Source organism: Acomys minous (assembly GCF_964271855.1).
Source record: "Acomys minous genome assembly, chromosome: 9".
NCBI classification, from domain to species: Eukaryota; Metazoa; Chordata; class Mammalia; order Rodentia; family Muridae; genus Acomys; species Acomys minous.
In genome coordinates this window covers 89750766-89777044 of record NC_140490.1, presented here as the reverse complement: position 1 = coordinate 89777044, position 26279 = coordinate 89750766, and the positions used below count along the sequence as shown (strand labels likewise).

The 26279-nt window shown below is 48.0% G+C and overlaps 2 protein-coding genes across 7 annotated transcripts in view; both read left to right on the top strand.

The window, feature by feature from the left end:
- TXNRD1 (thioredoxin reductase 1) overlaps positions 1-26279 on the top strand; it is an 83420-nt gene that overhangs the window by 44820 nt on the left and 12321 nt on the right. For 2 of the 6 annotated variants that reach the window (XM_084796301.1, XM_084796304.1), the window contains 8 exons: positions 14560-14682; positions 16193-16265; positions 17815-17934; positions 20078-20220; positions 20553-20668; positions 23336-23561; positions 25341-25433; positions 25909-25985. In XM_084796301.1, the coding sequence (XP_084652427.1) occupies positions 14560-14682; positions 16193-16265; positions 17815-17934; positions 20078-20220; positions 20553-20668; positions 23336-23561; positions 25341-25433; positions 25909-25985 (971 nt within the window). Of the gene's footprint in view, positions 1-1484; positions 1715-2822; positions 2930-12097; positions 12439-14559; positions 14683-16192; positions 16266-17814; positions 17935-20077; positions 20221-20552; positions 20669-23335; positions 23562-25340; positions 25434-25908; positions 25986-26279 lie in introns of those variants that run through there. The other 4 variants (XM_084796299.1, XM_084796300.1, XM_084796303.1 and 1 more) reach the window with 4 other exon arrangements.
- EID3 (EP300 interacting inhibitor of differentiation 3) lies at positions 7234-10316 on the top strand. Its single transcript, XM_084796319.1, has one exon. The coding sequence runs from the start codon at positions 8915-8917 to the stop codon at positions 10184-10186; it is 1272 nt and encodes a 423-aa protein (XP_084652445.1). The 5' UTR covers positions 7234-8914; the 3' UTR covers positions 10187-10316.

The window sequence follows — 26279 nt, the reverse complement described above, 5'->3', positions numbered from 1 at the left end:
TTTCCGAATGGGTGCTGATAGACTGTGGACTTTATAGGCTCTCAGGGAGGAGAGATAAGAACAGGATTGAAGGGGTTTGATTAGAATGGGGGGTGGGGGGGGAGGGAGGGGTGGGGGGGAGGGGTAGGTGGAGGGGAAGGGAGGGGTGGGGTGGGGGGAGGCGGCAGAAGGCGAGGAGCCTCTTCCCTTAAGCAGTAACAAAAGAGGACCAGAATAGAGCTCCCCACAGAGGGGAAGCTGTTCCAGTCCCCTGTGCTATCACTTGCTTACCCTAAGAGCACCAGGAAGTCGAAATGACTTGTGTAGTCTTTTCTGACATGCGGTCAGAAAGGTCTCCGCTTCCACCCTTCTGGTCAGGCCGGGTAAGACATTTCCAGGGTCAAGCTGTTGGCGTCCTATAATCTTGGCCTTAGGTAATGTTGCTCTAACATCAGACATCAGTGACTTAAAAGCCTCTTTCTACGCCGTCATGCTTGTGAAATAAGTTGCACTGCATATATATAATGTATATATACACACATATATATACACATATGTACACACACACACACACACACACACACACACACACACACACGAAGTGTAGTGGGAAGTGTGGGAGAAGTGTTGGGTAAGCCTGTGCAGTGTGTATGCATTACGCAAGTTTCTTACTTTCACCCTGGAAGAGCCTAGAAGGAATGCAGCGAGCCACCCAGCTACCTGGAGGTGTGCCTCCAAGCTGTTAGGAGCCAACAAAAACTGCTCTCACCTAGCTTTCTTTCACCCTGACATTAACCAAAGTAGTGGGTCAGCGACTTTATTCATTCATTCATTCATTCATTCATTCATTCATTCATTCTCCAAGCATTCTTAGTAACCTAGGGGCAGGGAGGCACGGCAGGACCAGGCCTTCTTCGGTAGATGCTGCTGGTTGGTAAGGCGAGCGCTAAAAATGCTCTCTTTTCCTTCAAGCGAACGAGACAACCCCAAGCCTGAGTGGGACAAGCAGGAAGTATTGTAAGGGGATTAGTCAATTCTTTTCAGGTTAGTAAGGATGAAGCAGACATAACTTTAAAAAGCCAGGGAACTTCCTTTAGGGAAATCACCAGACTTGACTAATCGGTTCATTGCCTCAGGGCAGTGGGTCACCAAATGTGCTGTCAATTAGCATAGCTTCTGGAATTTTTAAAACCCAGTCGTCGTGGGTCACAGCCGGTAGCAGGGGTATCAGAACATCGGTGTGTGTACGTGTGCCAGGCGTCAATATTCCCAAAGGTCCTCACGTGACTCCGGAAGATTATGTAGAGAGCAGCGCCTGAGGGCTGAGGCCAGCTTACTCACAGCACACTCACTCTTCTCACTGGGCTCTGGTTCCCAACATTCTTTGAATTGCAGCCTCGGCCCTTTGGGTCGGGGTGGGGGTGGGGGTGGGGGCCGGCGCGGGGCGGTTCCGAGCAGCAAGGATGTGGTTCGGTCCAATTAGGAGCTCTCACTTTGTCCAGCGGACAAGCTCAGGTCACCGGGGCTGCATGAGGACTGGATTTCTGCTTTGTCATTCTGACACGGGCAGTTCGCCCGCCTACTAAGAGCAGGGCGTGGCTTCCCGGAGCCACTAGGAACCTGCAGCTCTTTAGCCTCAGTTTGCTTCCGTCAGGCCTTGCATCCACGCGGGAGGTGCGGGACGCCGACGCCGCGGGGCGAGAGAAGCTGGTGTTTTCGTTTTTTTCTTGTTCACGTAAGCTCTGTTGTCAGCTTGGAGCTGGCCGTGGGGTGGGGGCCGGGGATGCCTGGGAGGGTTACTGATGGGCCTGGGAGCATCACTCCCGGGTGGTGATTTTAGAAAACGGGAGAGGGGTTATTTAATATGTGACCAAGAGGGCTGGGGCTCCTGCGGACCGAGCCAGGGTAAGCTCTTAGGCTGGGTGCAGAGGACGGCCGGGGTCACAGAGCTTCAGTATTTGGGATTTGAGCCTTGCCTTTGTCTGCTGGTGGCTTTCAGGCTAATCAGAGAAAATGGGTATCGTTTGTAGAGCAATGGTTTTGAGTTACATACGACAGTGTGAAGACTATGTTGACAGACCCGTGATAACAATAAGAAATTGCATGCTTTTCCAAGTGCTTTCACATCCTAAGTCCTAAGAAACTCCTTGAGGGTTGTTAGCGTATTTGTAATGGTCATGTTTTCTAAGCGGCTCGCCCCTTCTTGACCCAGGTTGTTAGAACAGGGTGGCTGAGACCGCAACACAACGCCTCCCTAACTGAAGGAGGCAGTGCAGGGGCTTGTGGTTAAGAGCAGAGATCCTTGTCTGGATTTCAGTCCTGCCTCTTAATGTTGACCGGCTGTAACGTGTGCAAGTTGCTTGGCAAAACATAGCTCAGTCTCCCTACCCGTGAAATGGACGTGGTCATACAGTTGTGAGACTATATATCAATGCTCTTTAAGTATAGCTGTGGGCTCCGTTTTTTAAACTGTCTCAGACTTTTCCGAGTTCACCCCCTTTGTGAAAAGGGACCATCCCCGCCCTGATCTCATCCAGAGCGGGGATAGGTAACGTCTTAGTGGGGCTTTGGTTTCAGATTTCAGGAAGCCCTGGTTGTCGCATCCTCTAGGCACAGCGATCAGTAGGCAGACCCACACCGGGACGTGGCGGTGTCCTGTGGCCGCGAGGTCCGTGTTTTGAGCCGCCCTTGCGAGCGTTTCTGAGTTCCGGCGGCCTCTTGGAGTCTTGCTAGCCCGGCTGCTTGGGGCTCGGAGTCCACTGGCGGGAGTGACCGGAGGGCGCGTGGCGTCCCGGAAGCCCCGCCCGGAGGAAGGCTCACTGCCGCTCTGCTTTGTGCCACAGAGGGCGGCGGGGCCTGCGGCGGCGCGGGCGAGCGGAGAGGCCGCGGGGAGGTGGCGAGCCGGTGGAAGGCGTGACCGGCGGCCGGTGGCCATGGTCCAGCCCTGAAGGTAGGAGCCACAAGGCACTCCGGGTCTCCGGCGCGCGGCCACTGGCCACTATGGGCGCTCGACCCACGTGCTCAGATCCCTAAACCGGGAAGAGCAAAGCCAAGACATTTCTTCTTCTTCATCTTTTTTTAAATGACTGTTCAAAATGCCCTTTGCTCGAGTTTGCCCTCTTAAGAGACTTAAGCTGTAGGGTGAGTGGGACGGGGAAGTCTTGAGAAAGGGGCATCAGGAAATGCTTACCCTCCTCCCTCATCAGGTCGCCACTGCACCTTCCTCCTAATTCTCTGAGGCCTGGGGCACCCAGAAACCCCGGGCTCCTAGGAGCAGCCAGGAATCCCCTGGGTTGAAATTGTTTCCCATCAGGCATTTCTTTCACTAGCTCAGAGTTAACAATTTAGTGGCTATAAAGGAATGGAGATTTACCCTTCAGTGGCAAGACCGCTGGACATTTTTTTTTTTTGGGTCCACTCACTTAGGTGGAGGGCTCACACACAGCCTGCAGATTTGCAAAAATGCATGATGGGAGAGACATCTGTTGAAGTCTCGGAGGACACTGTGGAGACTGTTCATCCCTTCCCCCCTCCCCCCATGCAGATCCTGGGGATCAAACTCCAGGCTCCATGCGTGGCAGCAAGTGCCTTTCTGCACTGAGCCGTCCACACAGCTCTTCTGTGGAGTGTCAGAAGTAAAACATGGCGGAACAGTGCTTTCTTAGTAAACCTGAGGCCTGCTAAGTGTCAAAGCATTTCGGTGTTTGTACTTTCAAGAAGGCTATCAACCATTGCTTTGCATCATTATTTACTCTTTTCTTCTCAGAGAAACACACATTTTTGAAGAATGAATATAGGGAATGAGACTAGACTTCAAAGACAAATTGAAGGCAATTAAAGGAGATAAAAGGCTTTTTACCTATAGTTACTCACTATCTAAACAGTTGTGTCACTCAGACCTTTGGTTTGCAGGTAAAATAACAATGCGTATATTTATTGCTCGGGGGATACTCCACCTGTGTTGTAAGTGTATATTGAAATGTTAGAATCATTTGCTTCCACTTAATCTTATTCATGCTCTTGATTTTAACACCAGTGGGAGTGGGAGTAAAAACGACTTTTTATAAGCTTTGGAATTAACTTTATTGGCATGCTTGTCTGCTTTTTTCAAGTTCATATGACCAGTTAGTTTGAGGCTTTTGAAGTACGCAGCCACAGATGAAATTCACACAAACAGCATTTACTACATACAGAGAGCTTAAGTAAACTAGCTGCTGTGTTTTGTGTTTTCTTTTGGTTTCGATGAGTGCCAAAAGGATGGGAGTAGAGAGAACAGGAAAGACAGTGGTTCGAGAGCTTTGAGCCACCTGCTTGCCACAGTGACTGCTGTGGCAGATGAGAGAGAGAGAAACTTCGGAAGGACTCCTAGGAACGGGTGATGCCTTAAAAGGGGAGTTTGCACAAAAGTTTCTTCTGTCTCTGTGTATGCCTGCGCGCAAGCGCCAGGATTAACCAGAGCTGTAAACATTTTAGGTATGTGTTCTCTACCACAGACCCAGATCCCTGGGGCAATGTTTTAGCGTGTTGTTGGGATTGCTGGGAATAGCACCCAGGCCTTAACACAGGCAGGTGTTCTACCACTTGACCACACTAAAATCCTAGCCCCTTTTTGTTGTTGTTGTTGTTGCTGTTGTTGACTGTGGTTTTTTTGAGGCAGTTTCCCTATGTAGGTGAGACTAGCTCTGAACTTCCTATGTAGCCGAGGCTGGCCTTGGAATTACTGATTATCTCCTGCGTCTTGCTTTGTGAATGCTAGGATTACAGGTGTATGCCACCAAGCCTGGCAGCATTTTATTTTACCTTTAAGGCAAGATGACAAGAATCAGAATTTAGGGAATTCCAAGGGTTTTATTATTATATTTTTTTGGGTTTTTCGAGACAGGGTTTCTCTGTGTAGCCTTGGCTGTCCTGGACTCGCTTTGTAGACCAGGCTGGCCTCGAACTCACGGCGATCCACCCGCCTCTGCCTCTGGAGTGCTGGGATTAAAGACATGTGCCACCACTGCCTGGCCTTCAAGAGGTTTTAAAATATATTTACTACATTTATTCTTATGTGTGCATCTGTGATCAAGGGACAACTTGTGTGACTCAGTTCTCTCCTTCCACGACGTGGGTCTCAGGAATCAGGTTGTTAGGCTCAGTGGCGGGTGCCTTTCCACACTGAGCTATATCTCCAAGGCCAAAGTTTTCAAATCCCCTGTGTAAATGCCTCTCTTTGGTGACACTGAGAAGAGAGGGCAGAATGAGTGAGAAAAGGTACCCGCTGCAATGCTACCACACTTAAGCCTTCAGTAGTTTGAGAGAACAGTCTTGGACAATAAGATTAAAACTGACTACATGAGCCAGGTGGTTGGGGGGGGGCACACCTTTAATCCCAGCACCCAGTATCGATGTGAGTTTCGAGGCCAGCCTGGTCTACAAAGCGAGCCCAGGACAGCCAAGATAACACAGAAAAATCCTGTCCTGAAAAGCCAAAAAGAGGGCTGGAGAGACAGCACAGTGATTAAGAGCACTGCCTGCTCTTCCAAAGTACCCAGGTTCAATTCCCAGCACCCACATGGCAGCTCACAACTGTGTAACTCCAAGAGCTGACACCCTCACAACAATGCACATAAATTAAAATTAATAAAATCTTTTTTTTTAAAAAAAAGCCAAAAAGAAAAAACAAAAAACCCTAAACAAGACTGGCCACACGAGACTCCTGTCTCTTTAAGACAAGTCTCAAGCCCACCCTGTAAGGCTAGAAAGGAGCCCATTTCTTCTTGCCTAAATGACCTCCAGCTCCTCACACAGGCAGCCTCACACCTTGAACTCTCCCTCCCTAACCTGCTCGGCTTCCTCATTGCTGTTTCTTGCTGCCAGAGATCTGCTTCCAGGATAAAGGGCTCGCTTTGCAGTGTGGTGTTATGTACCATCTTGGGCTAGAGCCAACCTGTTTTCGTCTCATGCACTCTCCTCCCAAGCTGTTGTGAGCTCCTGGGAGTACAAGCACCTGCACTTTCCTGGGTTTCCCCACTCGGTTAGTGTATTTCGATGGCTGGTGGCTCTTCCTGTCCAGACCCACTCTTCCAGGTGAATACCTGTTCAGGGAAGAATGCATCACTTGGCCCAACTACTTCTGTGTTCCCACGGCATCCCTACGAATCCTTAGGAAACCCACCAAAGATAATTCTCAGGCTTGGCTTATATCAAGGTGGAGAGGCAGGCTTACTTTGTGTGCCCATGTTCGCAAGGGTATGTTAGTACCCCTATCCAAATGGATGTGCCTCTTACTGACAATAACAACTGTTTGTGTGCTGGACCCTCATAGCTGCCCCGATGAAAGGTGTGTCATCCAGTATTGCAGGTAAGAAAATGAAGCCCTCCAGAGTTACAGGAGCCCGCCCAGATCACACAGCTGGCTACCAGGCAGAGGCAGGGTTGCGTGTCCGAATCCCCCACCCCCACCTTGTCTGCACTCTGCTGCTCTGCTGAGACAGGTGGCTATTCCTGATCTGACTTGGGTGCCAGGATGGAGCCCACGCAGATCCCAGTGTTCCTAGCATAGTTTCGGCATATAGTAGATCTCCATATGTTAGAGGCTTGCTGGATGAGACTTCATTCCACTGTGCCTACCAAATCAGATGGATGGTACACGTCCTCCTTCCATGTGTCCCTTTAGCTCTTCCTATGCATTCCATACATTGACACTTTACCTGTATACTCATTCTGTAAGTAATGCATTAAGTGCCCAAGCCGCACAGACTCACTCAACTCTGAAGGCTCTGATTTCATTGAAGGTGGGTTGTCAGCCACAAAACCCCTGAGCTGTTCAGAACTGGTTCTGAGTAGCGCATTGGGAAACCACTTAGACTTTTCCATCTGACAGTCACAGTGCCTTTAGCATGGCACTCAGCCGAGCCCTTGTCGCTCGGGAAGAGAGAGGTCACTTCAGCTGGCTGATCAGGCGCCTGTGCTGTCAGCATCGAGCTAGGCGGTTTACCCTGTTATCGCTAACACAGATCTGTGTGATAATATATACACACTTAAACGTACGTTTGTTAGGATGTAGGGTGTAGCTCAGTGGTAGAGGGATCTCCTGGCATGCTCAAGGCCCCCCTGGGTCCAGTTTGGGTAACACTACCAGCTCACTGGTAGCCGTAGCACGTGGCACTGGTATGATCAGCAGGTGCAAGGAAGGCGTTGGGTTGAGATGATGTAATCCATTTTATTTGAAAGAGAAGTTACTCAGTCTCTTTTGGGTACTGTGCTTTTAAAGACTCCTAGTGAAACCCACGGAGTCACCCGTGAGGGAAAAAAAAAACCTTTCTGTGCAAACGCGGCCTCTCTGTGGGACAGCTTTGCGGTGGCTGTTAGGCGGGCATACTCCACGAGTTGTCAACATAACTTCTCATTCCTTGAAACCTGAGTGGGCTTTTTTCAACTTCTTGGAGCAAGTTTTTTTTTCTTCCTACACTGATAAATTTGTTCCGGTAGAATATGCTTTTGTTTAACCCTCCCTGACAATTTAACTCTTGAAAAGTGCTGTTCTTACCCACTTTCCCCCTCCCGCACCCCCGTTTGTTTTTTGAGTTAGGGTCTCAAGTACCCCTGGGTGGCCTCAAACTGCCTTTGTAGCTGATGATGACTTTTGAGTTTGTTCCTCCTGCCTTTGCCCCCCAAAGCGTTAGCATTACAGCTGTGCACCGCCAGCACCTGGTGCTAAGGACCAGTCAAAGCCAGGGCTTCATGCATACTGGGCAAAAATACAACTGATGAACTACATCTCAGCCTAAAAGAGTACTGTTCCTAAAGCAGTGAAAAAGAACTTAACCACTTTGTGAGTAAAAAAGCACTTTTGAGAGGGCCAGGCGTGGTGGCGCACACCTTTAATCCCAGCATTCGAGAGGTGGAGGCAGGTGGATCTCTGAGTTTGAGGCCAGCCTGGTGAGTCTAGGACAGGCAAAGCTACACAGAGAAACTCTGTCTTGTCTTTTTTTTTTTTTTTAAAGACAGGGTTTTTAAATGTAGCCTTGGCTATCCTGGAACTCACTGTGCAGACCGCCCTGGCCTCGAATTTAGAGCTCTGCCTGCCTCTGCCTCCCAAGTGGTGGCATTAAAGGTGTCTGCTGGCACCATGCCCAGCCCTGGTAATTCTGCTCCTGGATAAAACTGCAGTTAAATAAGGACTACGGAATGATTTAATATACTTACAGATGTTGTTTTGCTCTTCATCCATGGCAAGAAGCTTTGCCCTAGCTTCCCTTTGCGCCCTCCCCAGGGTTTAGGGAAAAGGGCCTCGTAGTTGCTTATTCCCAGAGCTCCTCCACCATCGACCACGGGTGCCTTTCCAGTCGCGCTTTCTGTGGTGAGCTGGGCGTGTGTTTGTTGTACCTAGAAATAAAACACTCCTTACGTTGTTACATGGCTGTGTACTGTACTGGTAACCTGAGCCACTTTAATTGCCCCGTGGGTCTCCCGTGAGCTGGTATGTAGGTTTTCCAAAGCGCATTATTCACCCGGCGGATGATAAACACGGATGGTGTTAAAAAACTTGGTTTGCTCCTCCTTTAGGAGTCAGGTTGACCCTCTCTGTACAGTATTAAAAGCCTTTATTTAGCCTTTGGCAGGCTTCCAGATTCACAGCTCCCTCCTGCCTACTGTTCGTTCTTCCAGCTTTGAGTGGAGCCGCTTTTAAGATCGCCTTTGTGTGACTAGGAGCATCTGGGCGCTTGAATTGGCAGGGACCTGGCTTGAGGCTGAAGGTTGGGGGTGTGGTCACGAAGAGAGAGAGAGAGAGCGCGCGCGCGAGAGCGAGCTGGGGGCGGGGCGAGGTGCCCCTCGCGCATGGGCAGGAGGCTGAGACTCCAACGGCTTTCAGTTGCCAGTTGCCATTGCAGTTGCCATCGTCGTGGTAAGGTAGCCCTCTGGAGCTGTTAACCTGCCCACCGCCACCATGTCTAAAGGAGAAAGTTCCCTGACTGGAGGCAAAGGAAAAAGAGAGGAGCTGGACAGGAGCCTGGCTTGGGGCCGCCTAGTGAAGCGGACGGAGGAGGAGGAAGAGGTACCATTGAAGGAGGAGGAGGAGGAGGAGGAGGAGGAGGAGGAGGAGGAGGATGACGACGATGACGATGACTACTACTGTGATGACGAAGAGGAGGAGGAAGACGATGATGACTACATCGACTACGACGACGACGATGACGACGACGACGACGATGACGACGACGACGACGACGACAGTCCGGGCAGTGGCTCCGACGACAGTGACCTGAGCCTTGAAGACTCTGCCATGCACCCGGACCTCCTGGAGCTGGCGGTGGACCGAGAGAAGTGCCGCAGGATCCGCAGGCAGTACCGGCAGCTCATTTACACGGTACAGCAGAACCGCGAGGACATCGTGAACACCGCCAGCAACTCGCTGACTGAGGCCCTGGAGGAAGCCAACGTGCTGTTCGACGGAGTGAGCGGAACCAGAGAGGCGGCCCTCGACGCCCAGTTCCTGGTGTTGGCTTCTGATCTGGGTAAAGAAAAAGCAAAGCAGCTAAACTCCGATATGAGCTTTTTTAACCAGGTTGCCTTCTGTGACTTACTGCTGGTGTTTGTGGGCCTGAATTGGGTGGAAGAAGAGTGCGAAGAGCTGAGCAACTGCAGTGATAGCGTCGCGCACACCTTCTGGGGTATGCTGAACAAGGAAGCGACGTCCTGGATGCTGCGAGCGGAAACGTTCCACTTCATTTTCGGCTCCTTTAAGGCAGAGCGTTCCGCACGGAAGCCCCGGCTTGAACACCACAAAAGAGCTTGCAAAATGGAAGGAAATGGGGATATGCCTACGAAGTTACGGAAGATGGGCGACGTGCATGCCAACCAGGAGACGACAGAAAAGGAAGTGGAAAAAATCCTGGGGTTGCTGCAGACCTACTTTCAAAAGTACCCTGATACTCCGGTGTCATATTTTGAGTTCGTGGTCGACCCAAACTCGTTTTCTCGCACTGTGGAGAATATCTTCTATGTTTCTTTTATCATCAGGGATGGCTTTGCAAGAATAAGGCTTGACCAAGACAGACTGCCAATTTTAGAGCCAACCAATGTTAACCAGGTGGATGAAGAAAATGATTCCTGTTCTTATGGCAGGAAACAAGGAGTTATATCTCTGAGTTTACAGGACTGGAAAAATATCGTCTCCACCTTTGAAATTTCAGAAGCTATGATCAAAAACTCATACTAGAGATTTTTGTTTGTAGTGTATAGCTCCATCTTGTACTGATGTATCTCCAAATAAAGTCCAAACAGAAGCATATTCCCTAGTAAACCATTTCCACGAACAAATGAAATTGTCTACTGTGCAGTGTGTTTTCCTCCATGACTTACAAGGTTTTAGCCTTAAAAATTCATTATCGTGTCTATGGGAAGTGTTCTTGTAACCCACTTGATATTCTTAGTAAGCTCCTGAGTTTACCCAACTTACTAAAAAACAAAAACCAGGGTTCACTGCGATGCCATGGTGAACCAAAGGTCCTGTAAGGGGGCTTTTCACCAAGCTGGGGAAAGAGAGAAAAAAGGGCAACCCTCCCCCCCCTTTTTTTTTTTGTATAAACAACCTTAACAAAGTGTGTGTATACTGCTAGGTTCAAGCAAGGTGTGTTCAAATTAGACAGCAGGAAGGCATTCTGCGTGGTTTGGTTTTGAGACAGGGTCTCACCATGTAGCTCTGACTGTTCTGGAGCTCACAGAGATCTGCCTGTACCTACCTGCCTCTGCCTCTCATTGCTGGGATTAATAACGATGTGTACCACCACACCAGTGGAGAAGGCATTCTAGGTAAGAAAACAAGTTCACATGTGTGGAATTGTGACTCATGGGCGGGCGTATTTAGAAAACTCCTTAGCCAGGCGTGGTGGCGCACACTTTTAATTCCAGCACTCAGGAGGCAGAGGCAGGTGGATCTCTGAATTCCAGGCCAGCCTGGTCTACAAAGTTAGTCCAGGACAGCCAAGGCTACACAGAAAAAAACCCTGTCTGGAAAAACCAAAAAGAGAGGAAAAAAAAAAGAAAAGAAAAGAAAACTTCTCGACTGTTAGGCTGGCAGCACTCGTAGTGATTTCTCCTAGCATAGAGTGTGCTTCAGGTATAGCAAGAATTCTCCATCCATCCCTAGTGTTTGTGCCATGGCTGCTGGAGGAGTGTGGTGGAGCACTGTCTTACCTAGAATTGGGTTTACAGTGGCTGTGTGGGTTTCCATCCTGTGCTGTCACAAATGGCCAAGCACCCAATAGTTTAGACAGCACCACCTATTGCAGTTTTGGAGGCTGGGTGTGTCTAACCAGAATGGGTGTGAGTAGACTTAAAGTCAGGGCTGGTAACTATCCCGGGGAGCTGTTTGTGTTTGATTATATTATGAGGGGGAACACCATTTAGCCGGACAGATAGCCAGTTCGATTTTTTAAGTAGTGTTAAAATGAAAGTATAGTGTTCAGTTTTAGGTTCAGCTGAGTGTTTCAGTTGCCTGCATCTTGCTGGTTATACCTTCAGCAAAGTTTTTGTTAGTAACTGGCTGATACAATTGGACTTCAAGCTTGAAGTGTAAAACTCCGTGTTGTATACAGAATTCTGATAAAGAACACTGTAAACCTTTGGAAGGGGGCGTGTAGGTGGCCTTTTAGGATGCTGGGGTGGTTAAGAATGCATTTGTTCTCACTCATTTGCCTTAGGTGTTGTAAAAGGTTGGCTCCAAGGAATTGAACCCAGGTCTTCTGGAACGGCAGCTAGTGTTTTTAACTGCTGAGCCATTACCCCCCCCCCCCACCTCCGTCTTGTAAAACAGGCCTGCGTGCATGGGTGTGAATGCTGGTGTCTGGGAATTAGACTCTATAAGAACAGTACACTCAACTGCTGTTCTATTGCCTTAGCCTCACAGTGGTCTTTTGTTTTGTTCTGTTTTGTTTTTGTTGTTGTTGTTTGTTTTTCCTTGTTTTTCAAAAAACATGTTTTAAGTTTTTGTTTTTGTTTACTCTTTAAAACCAACAGATGAGCCTCTTGCTCTTGGCGACCCCTTGGGAGGAGCCATACTGGTTATCCGACTTTACCTGATACTTTGATCAGAGAGGCTGTTGTTACCAGCTTGTTTTCCCCTCCACAGTGCCCTGCATTGGAGGAGGAGAAGCCTTGGCCATCATGCCAGTTGACGAATGCTGGCTGGGTTTCCCAGCTTCTCGAGTGAGACCTTTTATGCAGACCGTCTGGGTGGCCCAGACTTGCCCCGACTGCTGCTGGTTTCCGGGCTTCCTCCCTCCAGCCCCCCAGCCGCTGTGTGTGCCTCATGTGCTGCTGAGGGGCACTTGTGGGGCGCTGCCTCCTGCTGCACGCTCGTCGGCGGCACCCCCCTCCACATCCCAGACGCCCTGTTCTCCTGACCCGCGTGTCTGTCCTCCACCCTCTACATCTGATTGTAGGCAGGAGAAAAACACGCAGTCTGGGCTGGTAAGTTTGGGGTTTTTTAGATACTAAGGATAAAACGATTAAAAAATATATTTTAAAAATTACTTACCACATACATATACAGTGTTCTGCCTGCGTGTACTCCTGCACGCCAGAAAAGGGTACCAGATCTCGATGGTGGTGAGCCACCATGTGGTTGCTGGGAATTGAGCTTGGGACTTTTGGAAGGACAGACCGTGCTCTTAACCTCTGAGCCATCTCTCCAGCCCTAAAAAATACTTTTATTGTACTTACTGATTTCAGTCATTAACCCCGAGCAGGCCAGGGTTTTATTTTATAAAGTGATAATGAACGTATTGCTAAAACAGTGTTCCAAACCAATGAAGAATGCAACTAGTTATATGTAAAACTACATACAGACTCCAGGCACAGTGGCACATGCCTGTAATCTCAGCACTTGGGGAGATAGGCGGTCTACAAAGTCAATCTAGGACAGCCGAGGCTACACAGAAAAATCCTGCCTCGAAGAACCAAAAATAAATAAATAAATAAATAAATAAATAAATAAATAAAGCAAGCTATACATACACTGGTATATACCAGAATGAAAAGGTATTTTAAGAATATTTTTAAGGGCCAGAGAGATGGCTCAGAGGGTAAGAGTCCAGAAGTCCTGAGTTCAAATCCCAGCAACCCCATGATGGCTTATAACCATCTATAATAAGATCTGGTGCCCTCTTCTGGTAAGCAGGTGTATATGCAGGCAAACACGTATACATAATAAATAAATCTTTAAAAAAAAAAAGAGTATTTTAAAATATTTTCTTAAAATCCAATACACACAAATACGGAAACAAAAACTAAACAGAACTTCAGACATGTAGGATAGAGCAATGAGCTTTAAAATGTCTTGCGAGGCCTGGGTGGTAGAAAGCATGCATGTGTTTGAAGCTAGGGGAGGTGGTACATACCTTTAGTTTCTACGCTTGGGAGGAGGCAGAGACAGGCGTAGGTCTACACAGCCAGCGCTGCATAGTGAGGCCCTGTCTCCAACAATAAACCCTCCAAACTTAGACAGGAGCCTGTTGAGGCAGAGGCATGCCTTCACATACACATCAATACTGGTCAGTGTTTTTGGTTTTTTTTTTTTCAAGAGATTTTAACTATTTGAGTCTCGACCACACACACACAGTGTAATAAAGTCTTAAATACTTGGCCAGTTTTACAGTTGCTGTGTTAGCCTTCCTGTGTTCATTATTTACCAGACCCCCTTCTCAGCCTGTGACCTTTAACCTATGACCTTAGCCCACTATTGTGTCTTTGACTAGAAGGTAAAGGTGATTGCTAAATTACATTGCCTCACACTGTGCAGTTGGGAGAATTTCAGCAGAAGGTTTTTTGTTTGTATGTTTTGTTTCTCCCAAAGTGAGGGAAACCTAATTTAAAACCTAGTTTAAAAACTCTAGGAAGAGCCAGGCTTGGTGGCACACGCTTTTAATCTCAGCACTCAGAAGGCAGAGACAGGTGGATCGCTGTGAGTTTGAGGCCAGCCTGGCCTACAAAGCTAGTCCAGGACAGCCAAGGCTAACACAGAGAAACCCTGTTTGAGGGGAAAAAACAAACTACGAAGGGGGGCTGGTGAGATGGCTCAGCAGACAGGCTTGTTACCAAGCTGATGAACTGACTCTGGCAGATTTCCCTCTGATGTCCTCAACTATGCTGTGGCACGTGCCCTCCCCCGTAAATAAATAAATAAGTAAATAAGTAAATAAATAAATAAATAAATAAATAAAATCCGGTAAGGAAAGAAAATCCCTGGGAAGTCAGTATGAAAATATCACATTGAAACCCACTCTGTATAAGTTAATTCATGCCTGTAACACCAGGTCCTGGGAGAGAACAGTGTCACACTCGGAGAGGTGTGTCCGGTGGTTTGGATGGGCTGTCAGTGTGTAGAACGTGAGTGAACACTTGAGGTAGGTAGCAGGGATGGGAAAGGTTCCCCGTCAGGAAGGCTAGAGGTTTCCATATGTAGCCGCAGTGAGAGTCGACACATCCTCTTTGAGAATGGCCTTTGCTTTTCTTTAAAGAAAGATTTACGAAGCTTTCTGGACATGGCCACTTTTCACTTAAATTCTTTTCATTTCTCTTGTTGTCCTGCAGCCATATCAAAAAAGCCAACTTCAAAAGCTGCCGGCCATGAACAGCTCTGAAGACCCCCCTGGGTCGTATGACTTCGACCTGATCATCATTGGAGGAGGCTCGGGAGGACTGGCAGCAGCTAAGGTAAGGCCCCCTGTGCTGTGGCATCTGGGTGGTAGCTGGACGGATAAAGGGACCACTTTATTAATTGCTTTTCCAAACTGAAATGTTGGATCTTCATGAAAAAAGTTGAGAGCCCAGTGATTTAAGGCACACTTAATTTCATTTAAAATTTGTTTCTTGTTGTTTTTCAAGGATAGTAAAGGTGTGTGGAAATGGTTTGAAATTACATACATTTTTTTAAAAGATTTATTTATTTATTTATTATGTATACAGTGTTCTGCCTGCATGTATACTTGCACTCCAGAAAAGGGCACCAGATCTCATCATAGATGGCTGTGAGCCACCATGTGGTTGCTGGGAATTGAACTCAGGACCTCTGGAAGAGTAGTCAGTGCTCTTAACCTCTGAGCCATCTCTCCAGAGCTCCTACATACATTTTTTAAAAACTAACATTTGAGGCTCCCCCCCCACCACCACCACTTTGATCTCTCTATAATTCTTCTTCTCCAGTAAACAGTTTGATTTCTTTTTTAGTTTTTTGAGACAGGGTCTCTCTGTGAAGCCTTGGCTGTCCTGGACTTGCTTTGTAGATCAGGCTGGCCTTGAACGCACAGCGATCTACCTGCCTCTGCCTCCCAAATGCTGGGATTAAAGGTGTGTGCCACCGTGCCTGGCTCAGTTTGATTTCTTAAACTTGATTAAAACTAGTTTATCCCCGATGTATATGGGGCGATTTGAGAATGGCTAGTCAGTCCTGGGCTTGACTGGGAAGAACATCTGCCCCCAGCATCGTTGAGGTACAGGAAATGCTGCTGCCTCTGTGAATTTCAGGCCTGCCATCCTTCCCAGAAGTGATCTCAGCCCTCTAAGGTACTGCCTACATCAGCCTGTAAAGGTGGCCCCCAGAAGCCCCCCCTTGAATTGAGTCACTTTGCTGAAGGACACAGGGCTTCCGTCCTTGCTCTCCAATAACCTTTGCAGGTCCGGTGGCTGGTACGTCACAACTACTCTGACAAAGAAGTTCCTTTAAAGACGTTGCCTCGGGGCTGGGGACGTGGCTTAGTGGTTAAGAACACTGGCTGCTCTTGCAGAGCACCGGGGTTCAATTCCAAGCACCTATGTGGCAGCTCACAACTGTCCATGCCTCCAGTTCCAAGGGACCTGACACCCTCACACCTATGCACATAAAAATTTAAAAAAAAAAAAAAAAAGTTGCTTTCCAGGGTACAGGGTGAGACAAGCGCCTAGGTGTTTTCCAGGTTTACTGTCCGGAAGGAGTCATGCAGGAGTCATCCAAGGCCGGCTAGCTGTTTCAACAGTTTCACAGCTACAGTCTGTGTAATTGGAAGCCACCTGAGTGTCTTGGCTTTGTCCTAGAGCTGAGCTAACCAACACTATGTGCTGGGTTCCCAGACCTGGATCTAAGCCTGGTCCTGCTTCAGGCTCTAGAGCGTAGAAACCGCAGACGGGCGCTCGCCCCCAGGCCTAGCCTATTGCTAACCTAACCCATTTGAATAATTTTGTTTCCCAGGAGGCAGCCAAATTTAACAAGAAGGTGCTGGTCTTGGATTTCGTCACACCCACTCCTCTGGGAACTAGATGGGGTGAGTTTCTGAGATGCTGCACGTGTGGTTTCCCCTGGCGGTGATGGCAAGGACTCCAGAAGCCCACCTTAAAAATAAAACAACAAAGATTAGAAAGGACAAAACGCAACACTCCCGTGTGATCCGGTTAAATGCTGTAGATTAGCTTCGACAGATGCCCTGACCACAAGCTGGCTTAAAGGTCGATGCAGGATCTGTTACACAGTGGAGAAGCTTCCTAGGCATTCTTTCTCCTGTGTTCAGAGGTCTCATCACATAAGCCAGCCAGAGCCGTTCTGAGTCTTGGTGAATGAATGCAGGTTGGCTGCTCATTGGTCGAATGTGTGTCGACGGCCCGGGGACCAGGAGCCTGGGGCTGTCGCGGTGAACTCGCTGTAGAAGTTCCTGCCCCCGTAGAACTTAGACGTTAGTGGGAAACGAGATGAGTGAGAACTTCACTGGGGGTGACAGGTACTGAAAAGAGGGGCCTCCAGGGTAGAGGAGGGTCAGCTATGGGGGTGGTAAGGCAAGCGTTCTGAAGAGGTGCCCGCTAGAGGCGCTGCAGGAGAGGATGGGACCAATGGGCTAAAGGCTGAAGTTGGACTTGCAGGCAGTGTTCGTTAGCGTTCTCACAGAGCAGATCCGTAGGCTCCGAGGCAGATGGTGGGTATAGCCGGGTTGTTGGAGGTGCGCACAATAAGTAAAAATAGAAAGGGGGGCGGGGAAAGGCAGTTCAGACTGCACAGCACTTACAGGCCAAGTTGGGGACTTCCGGACCAGTGAATGGGGGGGACAGGTAATGAGGGCCTTTGAGGAGTTGAGGGAAGAGAAACGGTCAGTACCTTTTATAGAGATCATTAACTGCTCACATCAGCAGCAGGCAGAACAGCCAGATAAGATGGCAACGGGCAGCCTGTTAGCGCTCAGACAGTGCTTGTTCTTGGTGCTGGATCTAGTCCCTGACCTGTGGAATTTGGACTTCCTGGTGACACAGCGTGGCGGGGATGGGGGTGTGGTATTGTCCTCAGAGGACATGCCTGTGAACTATGAGCTCCACAGCCACCTCCCTCCCTGCCTGCACTTTGTTCTGTAAGCTTTGAGATTGCTGTTTTGGGGGAGAGGATTTTTCACATAGGAGTTCTTTGGCGAATCAGTGAAAACTGTAGGCTGCTTCCTTAGGAATTTCCTTCATAAACACCCAATTTCATGTGTATTTCAGACCCGCTTGGTGTACCCGCCCCTTCATTTCTGTGTGTAGATTCAGTAGTAGGTAAAGGGTTGGGCCCAGAGTGAAGTTTCAAGTTCTGCATCACCGCCTACCATTTTGAATCTGGAAGTTACAGAAGTTGCGGGAATCTGTCTGTTTTCTTTCAGAGTGACTTTTCTTTGCTCAGTACATTAGGCTCTGTAGCCTTGGAAATAGAGTGAGGCTTAGGAACAAACTTCAACAGTATTGGCTACATTACAGTAACAACAACAATAACAATAATAGTAGTAATGACGATGTATCCTTGCATCCTAATACTTGAGGCCCCCTGTGGACTACAAACTGACCTCTCTATTGTTGCAGGTCTCGGAGGAACATGTGTGAACGTGGGTTGCATACCCAAAAAACTGATGCACCAGGCAGCTTTACTAGGACAAGCCCTGAAGGACTCGCGCAACTATGGCTGGAAAGTCGACGACACAGGTATGGGGTGGGGGGGGGGGGCAGGGGCTTCTGAGCTGTGGTCTTGCAGTGTACCAGCTGGCTACCTGAAGCTCTGTTCTGAGAGGGGGGTCTGCCAGTATGGCCCGGGTTAGCGCCAGGGCTGTGGATCGTAAAATTTCAGAACCCTCGGAGCTTATGGGATGTGGTGACTGGCATTCAGGGCTGTGGGCAGTACTTAATTGTAATAGGTGAGAGTTTGAGGCTAGGCAGGCAGCCTCTTCCAGGCTCCCCACAGCATCGGCCTCCAAGTATCTTGGCTCCATAGCCCCTAAAGTGAGCTGCTCTCTCTTTGTTTATGTGCATTGGTGTTTTGCCCACATGGGTGTCTGTGTGAGGGTGTTGGACACAGTTGGTGAGCCGCCATGTGGGTGCTGGGAATTGGACTCTGGTCCTAGCAGCCAGGGCTCTTAACATGTCATAAGTCCCCGAACTGATCTCTTAAAGTCAGATCTAGGTCTAACTTTTTTTTTTTTTGAGACAGGGTCTCTCTGGGTAGCCTTGGCTGTTCTGGACTCACTTTGTAGACCAGGCTGGCCTCGAACTCACAGGGATCCACCAGCCTCTGCCTCCTGAGTGCTGTCATTAAAGGTGTGCGCCACCATGCCCAGCTTAGGTCTAATATTTTATGATATGCAAATCAAAGGTCTGTAGTTTATTCTCCATAAAGCCACAGACCAGTTTCTGTGCGGTTGTGCCAATTCAGGAAGCACACCGTTAAGTACCACAGGCCTGGCTTCATTGTGTGCTCAGAGGGCAAGCTGCTTGATCAGTATGTTTTCCTGAGAGAAGCCTCTGTCTGTTGTTTCCTCTTAAGCCACAGCCTCCCTAGGACTTGTTTTCTCCATATCTCCTGAGTATTTTATCTGTTTTCTGGTCATTTCTAACAGTGATTAACCAGTGATTAAAGGTTGATTTTTGTGGGTGGTGATTTTCTTTTTTTCTCCTTTCCTGTGTATTCCCTGGCTGTCCTGAAACTCACTCTAGACCAGGCTGGCCTCTGCCTCCCGAGTGCTGGGATTAGAGGTGTATTTTTTTTTTTTTTTTTTTTTTGGTAAAGATTTATTTATCTATTTAATGTATGGGGGTTTTAGCTGCACATACACCTGCATGCCAGAAGAGGGCGTCAAATCACAGTATAAATGGTTGTGAGCCACCATGTGGTTGCTGGGAATTGAACTCAGGATCTCTGGAAGAGCAGGTGGTGCTTTTAACCACTGAGCCACCTCTCCAGCTCCAAGGTGTATTATTTTTAAGACTGAATTTTTTTTAAAAAAAGGTTTTATTTTATTTATTATGTACACAATGCTCTGTCTGAATGTAACACCTGCACACCGGAAGAGGGCATCAGATTACATTATATAGATAGTTGTGAGCCACCATGTGGCCGCTGGGAATTGAACTCAGTGACTTCTGGAAGAGCAGACAGTCCTCTCAACCTCTGAGCCATCTCTGTCTTATCCCGTAGTCCAAACTGGGAGACACTGCTCAGCTAAGAGCCAGTGTAGGCATGTGCCTATCAAAAAAGATGGCTGACGTTTTGGAATCTAGTATTTAGTAATTATAGAATGGAAACTTTTTTCCCAGGTGAGGGTTTAGGGACAATGAGATAAAAGCTCTCTGAATAAGGAACCAGCAAACTTGTAGATAAAGCAAGTGTTTGTGGGGTGGGGGTTGGGGGGGGAGCAGGCAGCTGACATACAGTTTGTGGAGTAACCACTGAGCTGTCTTCATATTGTGAAAACAGCTTGAGATGGTATATAAACGAATTTGCCTATATTTCAGTAAAAGTAAACTGACCAAAGCGATGACAGGCCTGTGATTGTCACTCCACACCTGGCTAGAGCAGAGCCTTCCTGAGCCTGTTGCAGATGGAGTCCTAAGTCTTAATGGTACCCTGTTCCCCCACAAATCGGTGTTTAGAGTCCAAAGTAAAACTACCAGTTCACCTCTCAGTAGAGGAGAGAAGCGTTTGGGTTGTAGTTTTGAATTCTGAGCGTGGGAAAGTGGCTTTTGCGCTCCAGGGGAATGTGTTCTGGGTTGGAACTGCCTGGCTCCGGGTGAGAGGCTGCCGAGAGGCTCATCGGGCAGTCGGAAGGACTAAACAGACTCTCTCTTCACGCAGTTAAACACAACTGGGAGAAAATGACAGAGTCGGTGCAGAATCACATCGGCTCGCTCAACTGGGGCTACCGGGTAGCCCTTCGGGAGAAAAAGGTTGTCTACGAGAACGCTTACGGCAAATTCATTGGTCCACACAAGATCAAGGTAAAGCTGCAGTCTGTGCTCCTCTGCTGCTTTTTCAAAAAACCTCTCATTGGTGTTTGGAGATAAACCATTTCAGAAAATCAAATAAGGCGTGAAGGTTAAGGTGGATGTGCCTCAGATTGCCCAGTTTGGTTACTTTGCTGTCAGGCATCTTGGGGCCTTCTGTGGGGTGGGTGGGAGTTCAGGGCCTCAGGCCAGATTGGATGCGTGCCTCTGTCTGTCACTTGCTAGCACACGGTAACTGTTGGGAGAACTGAGGGAAGACCCTGTGTCAGCACCCTTTACTGACTGTAAAGTTTACTGACTGTGAGTTGACACTGTTTCCTTTGCAGGCAACGAATAACAAAGGCAAAGAGAAAATTTACTCTGCCGAGAAGTTTCTCATTGCCACGGGCGAAAGGCCACGCTACCTGGGCATCCCCGGAGACAAAGAGTACTGCATCAGCAGGTGGGAGGAACGAAGGGGTGGACGGTCCTTCCATTTTGTTCTTTTTGTTTTTGTTCTTGTTTTTCAAGACAGGGTCTCTCTGTGTTATTCTTGGCTGTCCTGGACTCTTTGTAGACCAGGCGGGCTTTGAACTCATAGTGATCCGCCTGCCTCTGCCTCCTGAGTGCTGGGATGACAGGTGTGCGCCACCACACCCGGCCTGTTTTGTTCTTTAAACCTGCATAGTTCATGTCTTAGATTTTGAATTCTTCGCCATATTTGTTCTTGGGGATTGGAAGAAGAGAATAAGAGACGGACAATTTTAACAATTGAAAGCTACTGTCATCCTGCCACTCAGGTTTAACACATTATATCAACAACACAGTGTAGATAGATTGGACATTTCTCTTTGCAGTTGAGATTAATTTATGTGTATTTTAAAACCTGGTGGGTATTCAGGAACATTTTGTTAAGTAAGTGTGGTCGTGTGTACTTGAGTTTATTTTTGCCAAGCAAGGATCACATTCCTTGTCAACGCTAGGGCAGTAGGAACAAAGGATCTGCTCAGATGGCCGTCCACGGAGACCTCAGCCCCACTGCCCAGCTCCTCCAGTGGCCTCAGTACCTTGTAGAAAAGCCCTCGAAAACATAGTCAAAATGTTTTTCCCATCAAGGGATAACACTACCAACATTTTTTTTGTTGTTGTTGTTTTTGAGACAGGATTTCTCTCTGTGTAGCCCTGGCTGTCCTAGGTTCACTTTACTTTATAGACCAGGCTGGCCTCGAACTCATAGCGATCCGCCTGCCTCTGCCTCCTGAGTGTTGGGATTAAAGATGTAAAGGTGTGTGCCACCACATGCAGCCAACTACCAACACTTTTAAATCAATAAGACACATCGCCAGCCTCTGCCTTTTTGGATGCTTTTTTTTTGGCCTGGGAATCCCTGCTGTGTTTTAGCTGCTCCCTTCTGTGAGAACTGTGACTTTCCTGATCCTGGTGCAGGGGCAGCTCTGACGCTTCTGTCCTGGCTACCTGTGATGTTAGTCTTGCTTAGTGTTTGGTTTTTGTAACCTAAGGACTAACTGGGGGGGCTTATGAGTAACAAACTTGCTCAGTTGGGGGTGGGGGTAGAGGGTGCATGGGGTGGGTGGTGAGTGGGAGGGGTTGGAAAGTAAGCTCAAGGCACTGGCTGTGACTCCTGACTGACTTCCTGGTTCACCATAGGTCACACCTTCCTACGGTGGAAAGAATGGTGGCATCTCTGTGGTGTTCTTTTATAGGCTCTGGTCCTGTTCAGAGAGTCGGATATTTTTATGCCCTAACCATCTGTTAAAAAAACCCTGTTTATCCTATCACACTCAGGGTAGAATATTGCCAGGAATTTTGATGTTTGGGCATACAGACATTCAGGCCCTAGCAAGCTCCTTTCCTGTTTTTATTGTCTTAGAAATAGGGGTTCCCTGGGCTGGAGAGATGGCTCAGAGGTTAAGAGCACTGGTTGCTCTTCCAAAGGTCCTGAGTTCAGTTCCCAGCAACCACATGGTGGCTCACAACCATCTATAATGTGATCTGATGCCCTCTTCTGACATGGAGGCAGAGCATGGTATACATAATAAATAAATAAGAGCACTGTATACATAATAAAGAAAGAAAAAAAGAGCTAGGGGTTCCCTATGTTGCAGAGGCTGACTTTGCATCCCTGGGTTCAGATGATCTTCCTGCCTCAGCACCCTGACGAGCTGAGACTACAGGCATGTGCCGCTGTGCCTGACGACTCATCAGTGTGGTGGTGAGGGGCTGAGAAGCTTAACCTCAGCACCCTCGAATCCATGGTGCCCCTGCTTCTCCCTCCCAAGTGCTGGGGTTATAAGGAGGCACCCTCTTACCTAGCTATCCTCATACATAATTTTTGTTTTGGTTTTTTCCTTTATTTTTTGGTTTTTGAGGCAGGGTCTTTCTATAGACACCAGGCTAGCCTCCCAACTCAGATGCTCCTGCCTCTGCCTTCACGGCAGCTGGGATTAAAGGCAGCTGGCTAATTCTACAGTCTCTTATCTGTTATGTATTTCTAACTCAATGACAAATTTTTTGTAGTTAAAATTGTATAACTATATTTACAAAGATTAGATTTTCAGAATATTTTTTTTTCCTTCCCACTCTTGCTACTGGGGGTCCAGGTGAGAAGCAAAACTGATTTTCCACCCAGGAATGAAACTTGAGTGGAAGGTCAGTGTGGGTTTGTGCTTGCAAATGGTACAAAGTGGCTGTGACATCTGACACAGAACTCACACTGTTGGCTGTTTTTAGCCACTAGCATAGTTGAAAACCAGGTGAGTGTTTCCAACAAAGAATAGTATCTAAGACCTTGTAGAGTTTTCTCACATTATACGCATAGTGTCTACCAAGTGTTTATAACATTAAAAGTTCTCCTTTGAGCTTGGTGTGGTGGCGCACGCCTTTAATCCCAGCACTCGGGAGGCAGAGGCAGGTGGATCACTGTGAGTTTGAGGCCAGCCTGGTCTACCGAGTGAGTCCAAGACAGCCAAGGCTACACAGAGAGAAACCCAGTCTTGAAAAAATAAACAAAAAACCCCAACAAAATAAAAGTTCTTTCTTAGCAAAGTGGAAAATACTTGCATCATTATTCATATGTGACCTTTTTCCTCTTTCTTCTTTACTTTTTCAGTGATGATCTTTTCTCCTTGCCTTACTGCCCGGGTAAGACCCTGGTGGTTGGAGCGTCCTATGTTGCTTTGGAGTGTGCAGGATTTCTTGCTGGTATCGGCTTAGACGTCACTGTGATGGTTCGGTCCATCCTCCTGAGAGGATTTGACCAGGACATGGCCAACAAAATTGGTGAACACATGGAAGAGCACGGCATCAAATTTATAAGGCAGTTCGTTCCCATTAAAGTGAGTGGGTTTTCTATGGCTTTCTATCCGTGGTGAAAGGCAGTAAGAAGGGATGGGTGGTACACGCAGACCTTTGAGCATCGTAAACCGTCAGGAGCGCTGTGTGGGTGGACCAGCGTGGGCTTCACTGCTGCCGCATGCCCATTGCTCCCCACACACCAGCGACCCTGTGCTTCTTTTCCGTTTAACTGCATTCCTTCCTGTTGCTGCCCTGGTCTGCCGTACTTGGTACTGCTCACACCACTATAACTCAGTGCGTGCACACACCTACACAGGTGATGAAATGTGGCTGGGGCACAGCTCGGTGGCAGAGTGCACTCCTAATAAGCAGAAGGCTCTAGTCTACGCCAGTACACACCTGCTCTCGCACACACGCGCTACAAGGTCAAGTCCATCACTTAGCATCTCAGACCAGCAATTTCCTCTTGTGAGGGTGACAGTTGTTGGGTTTTGGTAAAGTTTAGACATGCTAGACCGGTTGTTTTTCTCTCACTGGATTAAGCTTGTGTGACTAAGTCCCTTAGTGCTGACAAGTAAGAGTCACATTTTGGGGGCTAACCTCACCTGTCAGATGCTCTGTCACTTTGCTGCCCTATGACTTAGGGAGAATGGCTTACCCTCCCAAGGCTTAAGTCACTGCAGATCCGCGTTTCTCGTGAGGTGCTGGCCAGGTTGTCTAAGGAGCTAGAGCACGGTGTGGCACAGGGCGGCCCTACTGTGAGAGCTGGGTTTTGGCTTTCCTGAAAGTTGCCAATACTGCATTCTTTTTTTTTTTTTTTTTTTTTTTTTTTTTTTGGGTTTGGTTTTTTGAGACAGGGTTTCTCTGTGTAGCCTTGGCTGTCCTGTACTCACTTTGTAGACCAGGCTGGCCTCGAACTCACAGCGATCTGCCTGCCTCTGCCTCCCGAGTGCTGGGATTAAAGGCGTGCGCCACCACGCCCGGCCTCAATACTGCATTCTTGTAGTTCAGCGGTTCTCCACCTATGGATCATAACCTCCTTAGGGATTTAACGACCCTTTCACGGGGGTCACGTAAGACCATCGGAAGACAGATATTATTTATTTATGTTTTTGGTTTTTCGAGACAGGGTTTCTCTGTGTAGCCTTGACTGTCCTGGACTTGACATTGTAGACCGGGCTGGCCTCCAATTCACATTGATCCGTCCCGTCCGCCTCTGCCTCCCAAGTGCTGGGGTTGCAGGTGTGCTCCCAGCTTACAGTACAATTTATAACATTAGCAAAATTACAGTTTGAAGTAGAAATGAGCACTGGGCTTACTGGTTCTAGGGAACGCATGTAGCCCCCGTATTTGCATCAGACTGCGGTTAGGAGACAGCTGTATGTTGTGCCGTGGGAAGTATACGCTATTCTGAAATGCAGCAGCTTCCAGAATAACACCGGCACTCAAGCACAAGAGCCGGAGTTCAAATCCCAGCACTCACCTACGGAATTCTGGGTAATGACCCTGGAGGCGGCAGGAGCCGATGCACTAGGCTTTTCCACTTCTTTCCCACTTTTCCCTCTGTATTTCTCTGTTTTAAGAATTATTTGAAGCTGGGCATGGTTATTTATTTATTTATTGAGAAAAAGCCTCTCAGGCAAACTGTTAGTAAGGTAAATGAGAGAGTTGCTGATGATAATGTTGTTACACGGGGGAGGGGTGTCAAGCCCTTTCGCGCTGAGTCATGCTTCGCTGAGGACTCAGCAGATAGAAAGGGGAGAAACAGTTGTCCCCATTGTCTGCCTTTGTTTCAGAACAAAACTTGATTACTTTTACAGGTTGAACAAATTGAAGCAGGGACACCAGGCCGACTCAAGGTCACCGCGCAGTCCACGACCAGTGAGGAGACCATGGAGGGCGAATTTAACACAGTAAGGAATGGGCCCAGGTCAGGCGGAGTCCTTACTAGGGTTTGTTACCTATGTCAGATGACCTCTCTTTCTAAAATGCCCCCTTCTTTGCATATTCTAAGACATCTCAGCTACTCTGATAGTAGGATTTATTTTGGCTTCCACCATACTCCCTGTAAGTTAATATACGTCAAGTGGCCACAGGCAGGCAGGCGTTGCTAATGAACCAGATTTTCTGGCCATGGTCTTCTCTGTTCGTCTGCCTAGGCTGTCTGCCATGGACTGTGCTGCTTGTTTTTAAGTTTGTCTGATTTAATTAAGGCAGCAATTCCTTTTCTTTTAAGAATTGCCAAGAGATGTTTTCTGTAGATTTTAAAAGCTAAAAGGTTTTAATCAACTTTAACCCTTGAATTTTTATTAATGAAATGTGTTCTGCAGGTCTGGGGTTAAGCGGCTCATGCCGTGGTTTCTGTTAACAGTTTATTATTTTTTTCAGGTGTTGTTGGCAGTAGGAAGAGATTCTTGTACGAGAAACATTGGCTTAGAGACCGTGGGCGTGAAGATAAATGAAAAGTAAGGGGGCGGACACAGCGCAGTGACTCACTGTTTTTCTCAGTCTTTGCCTTTTGAAGTAGTCTCCCTAGGGTGAACGTTTTCAAGAGTTCTGAAAGAACTTGCCAAATCAATGGGGTGGGGGTGGGGGTGGGGGGTGGGGGTGGAGGGTGGGCGCGGGGTGGGGGCAGGGTAGGGGTGGGCGTTGGGAGGGGGATTGTTCTTACTTAGGATTTTCACTCTTTCTTTCTTTCTTCCTTTCTTTCTTTCGTTTTTCGAGACAGGGTCTCTCTGTGTAGCCTTGGCTGTCCTGGA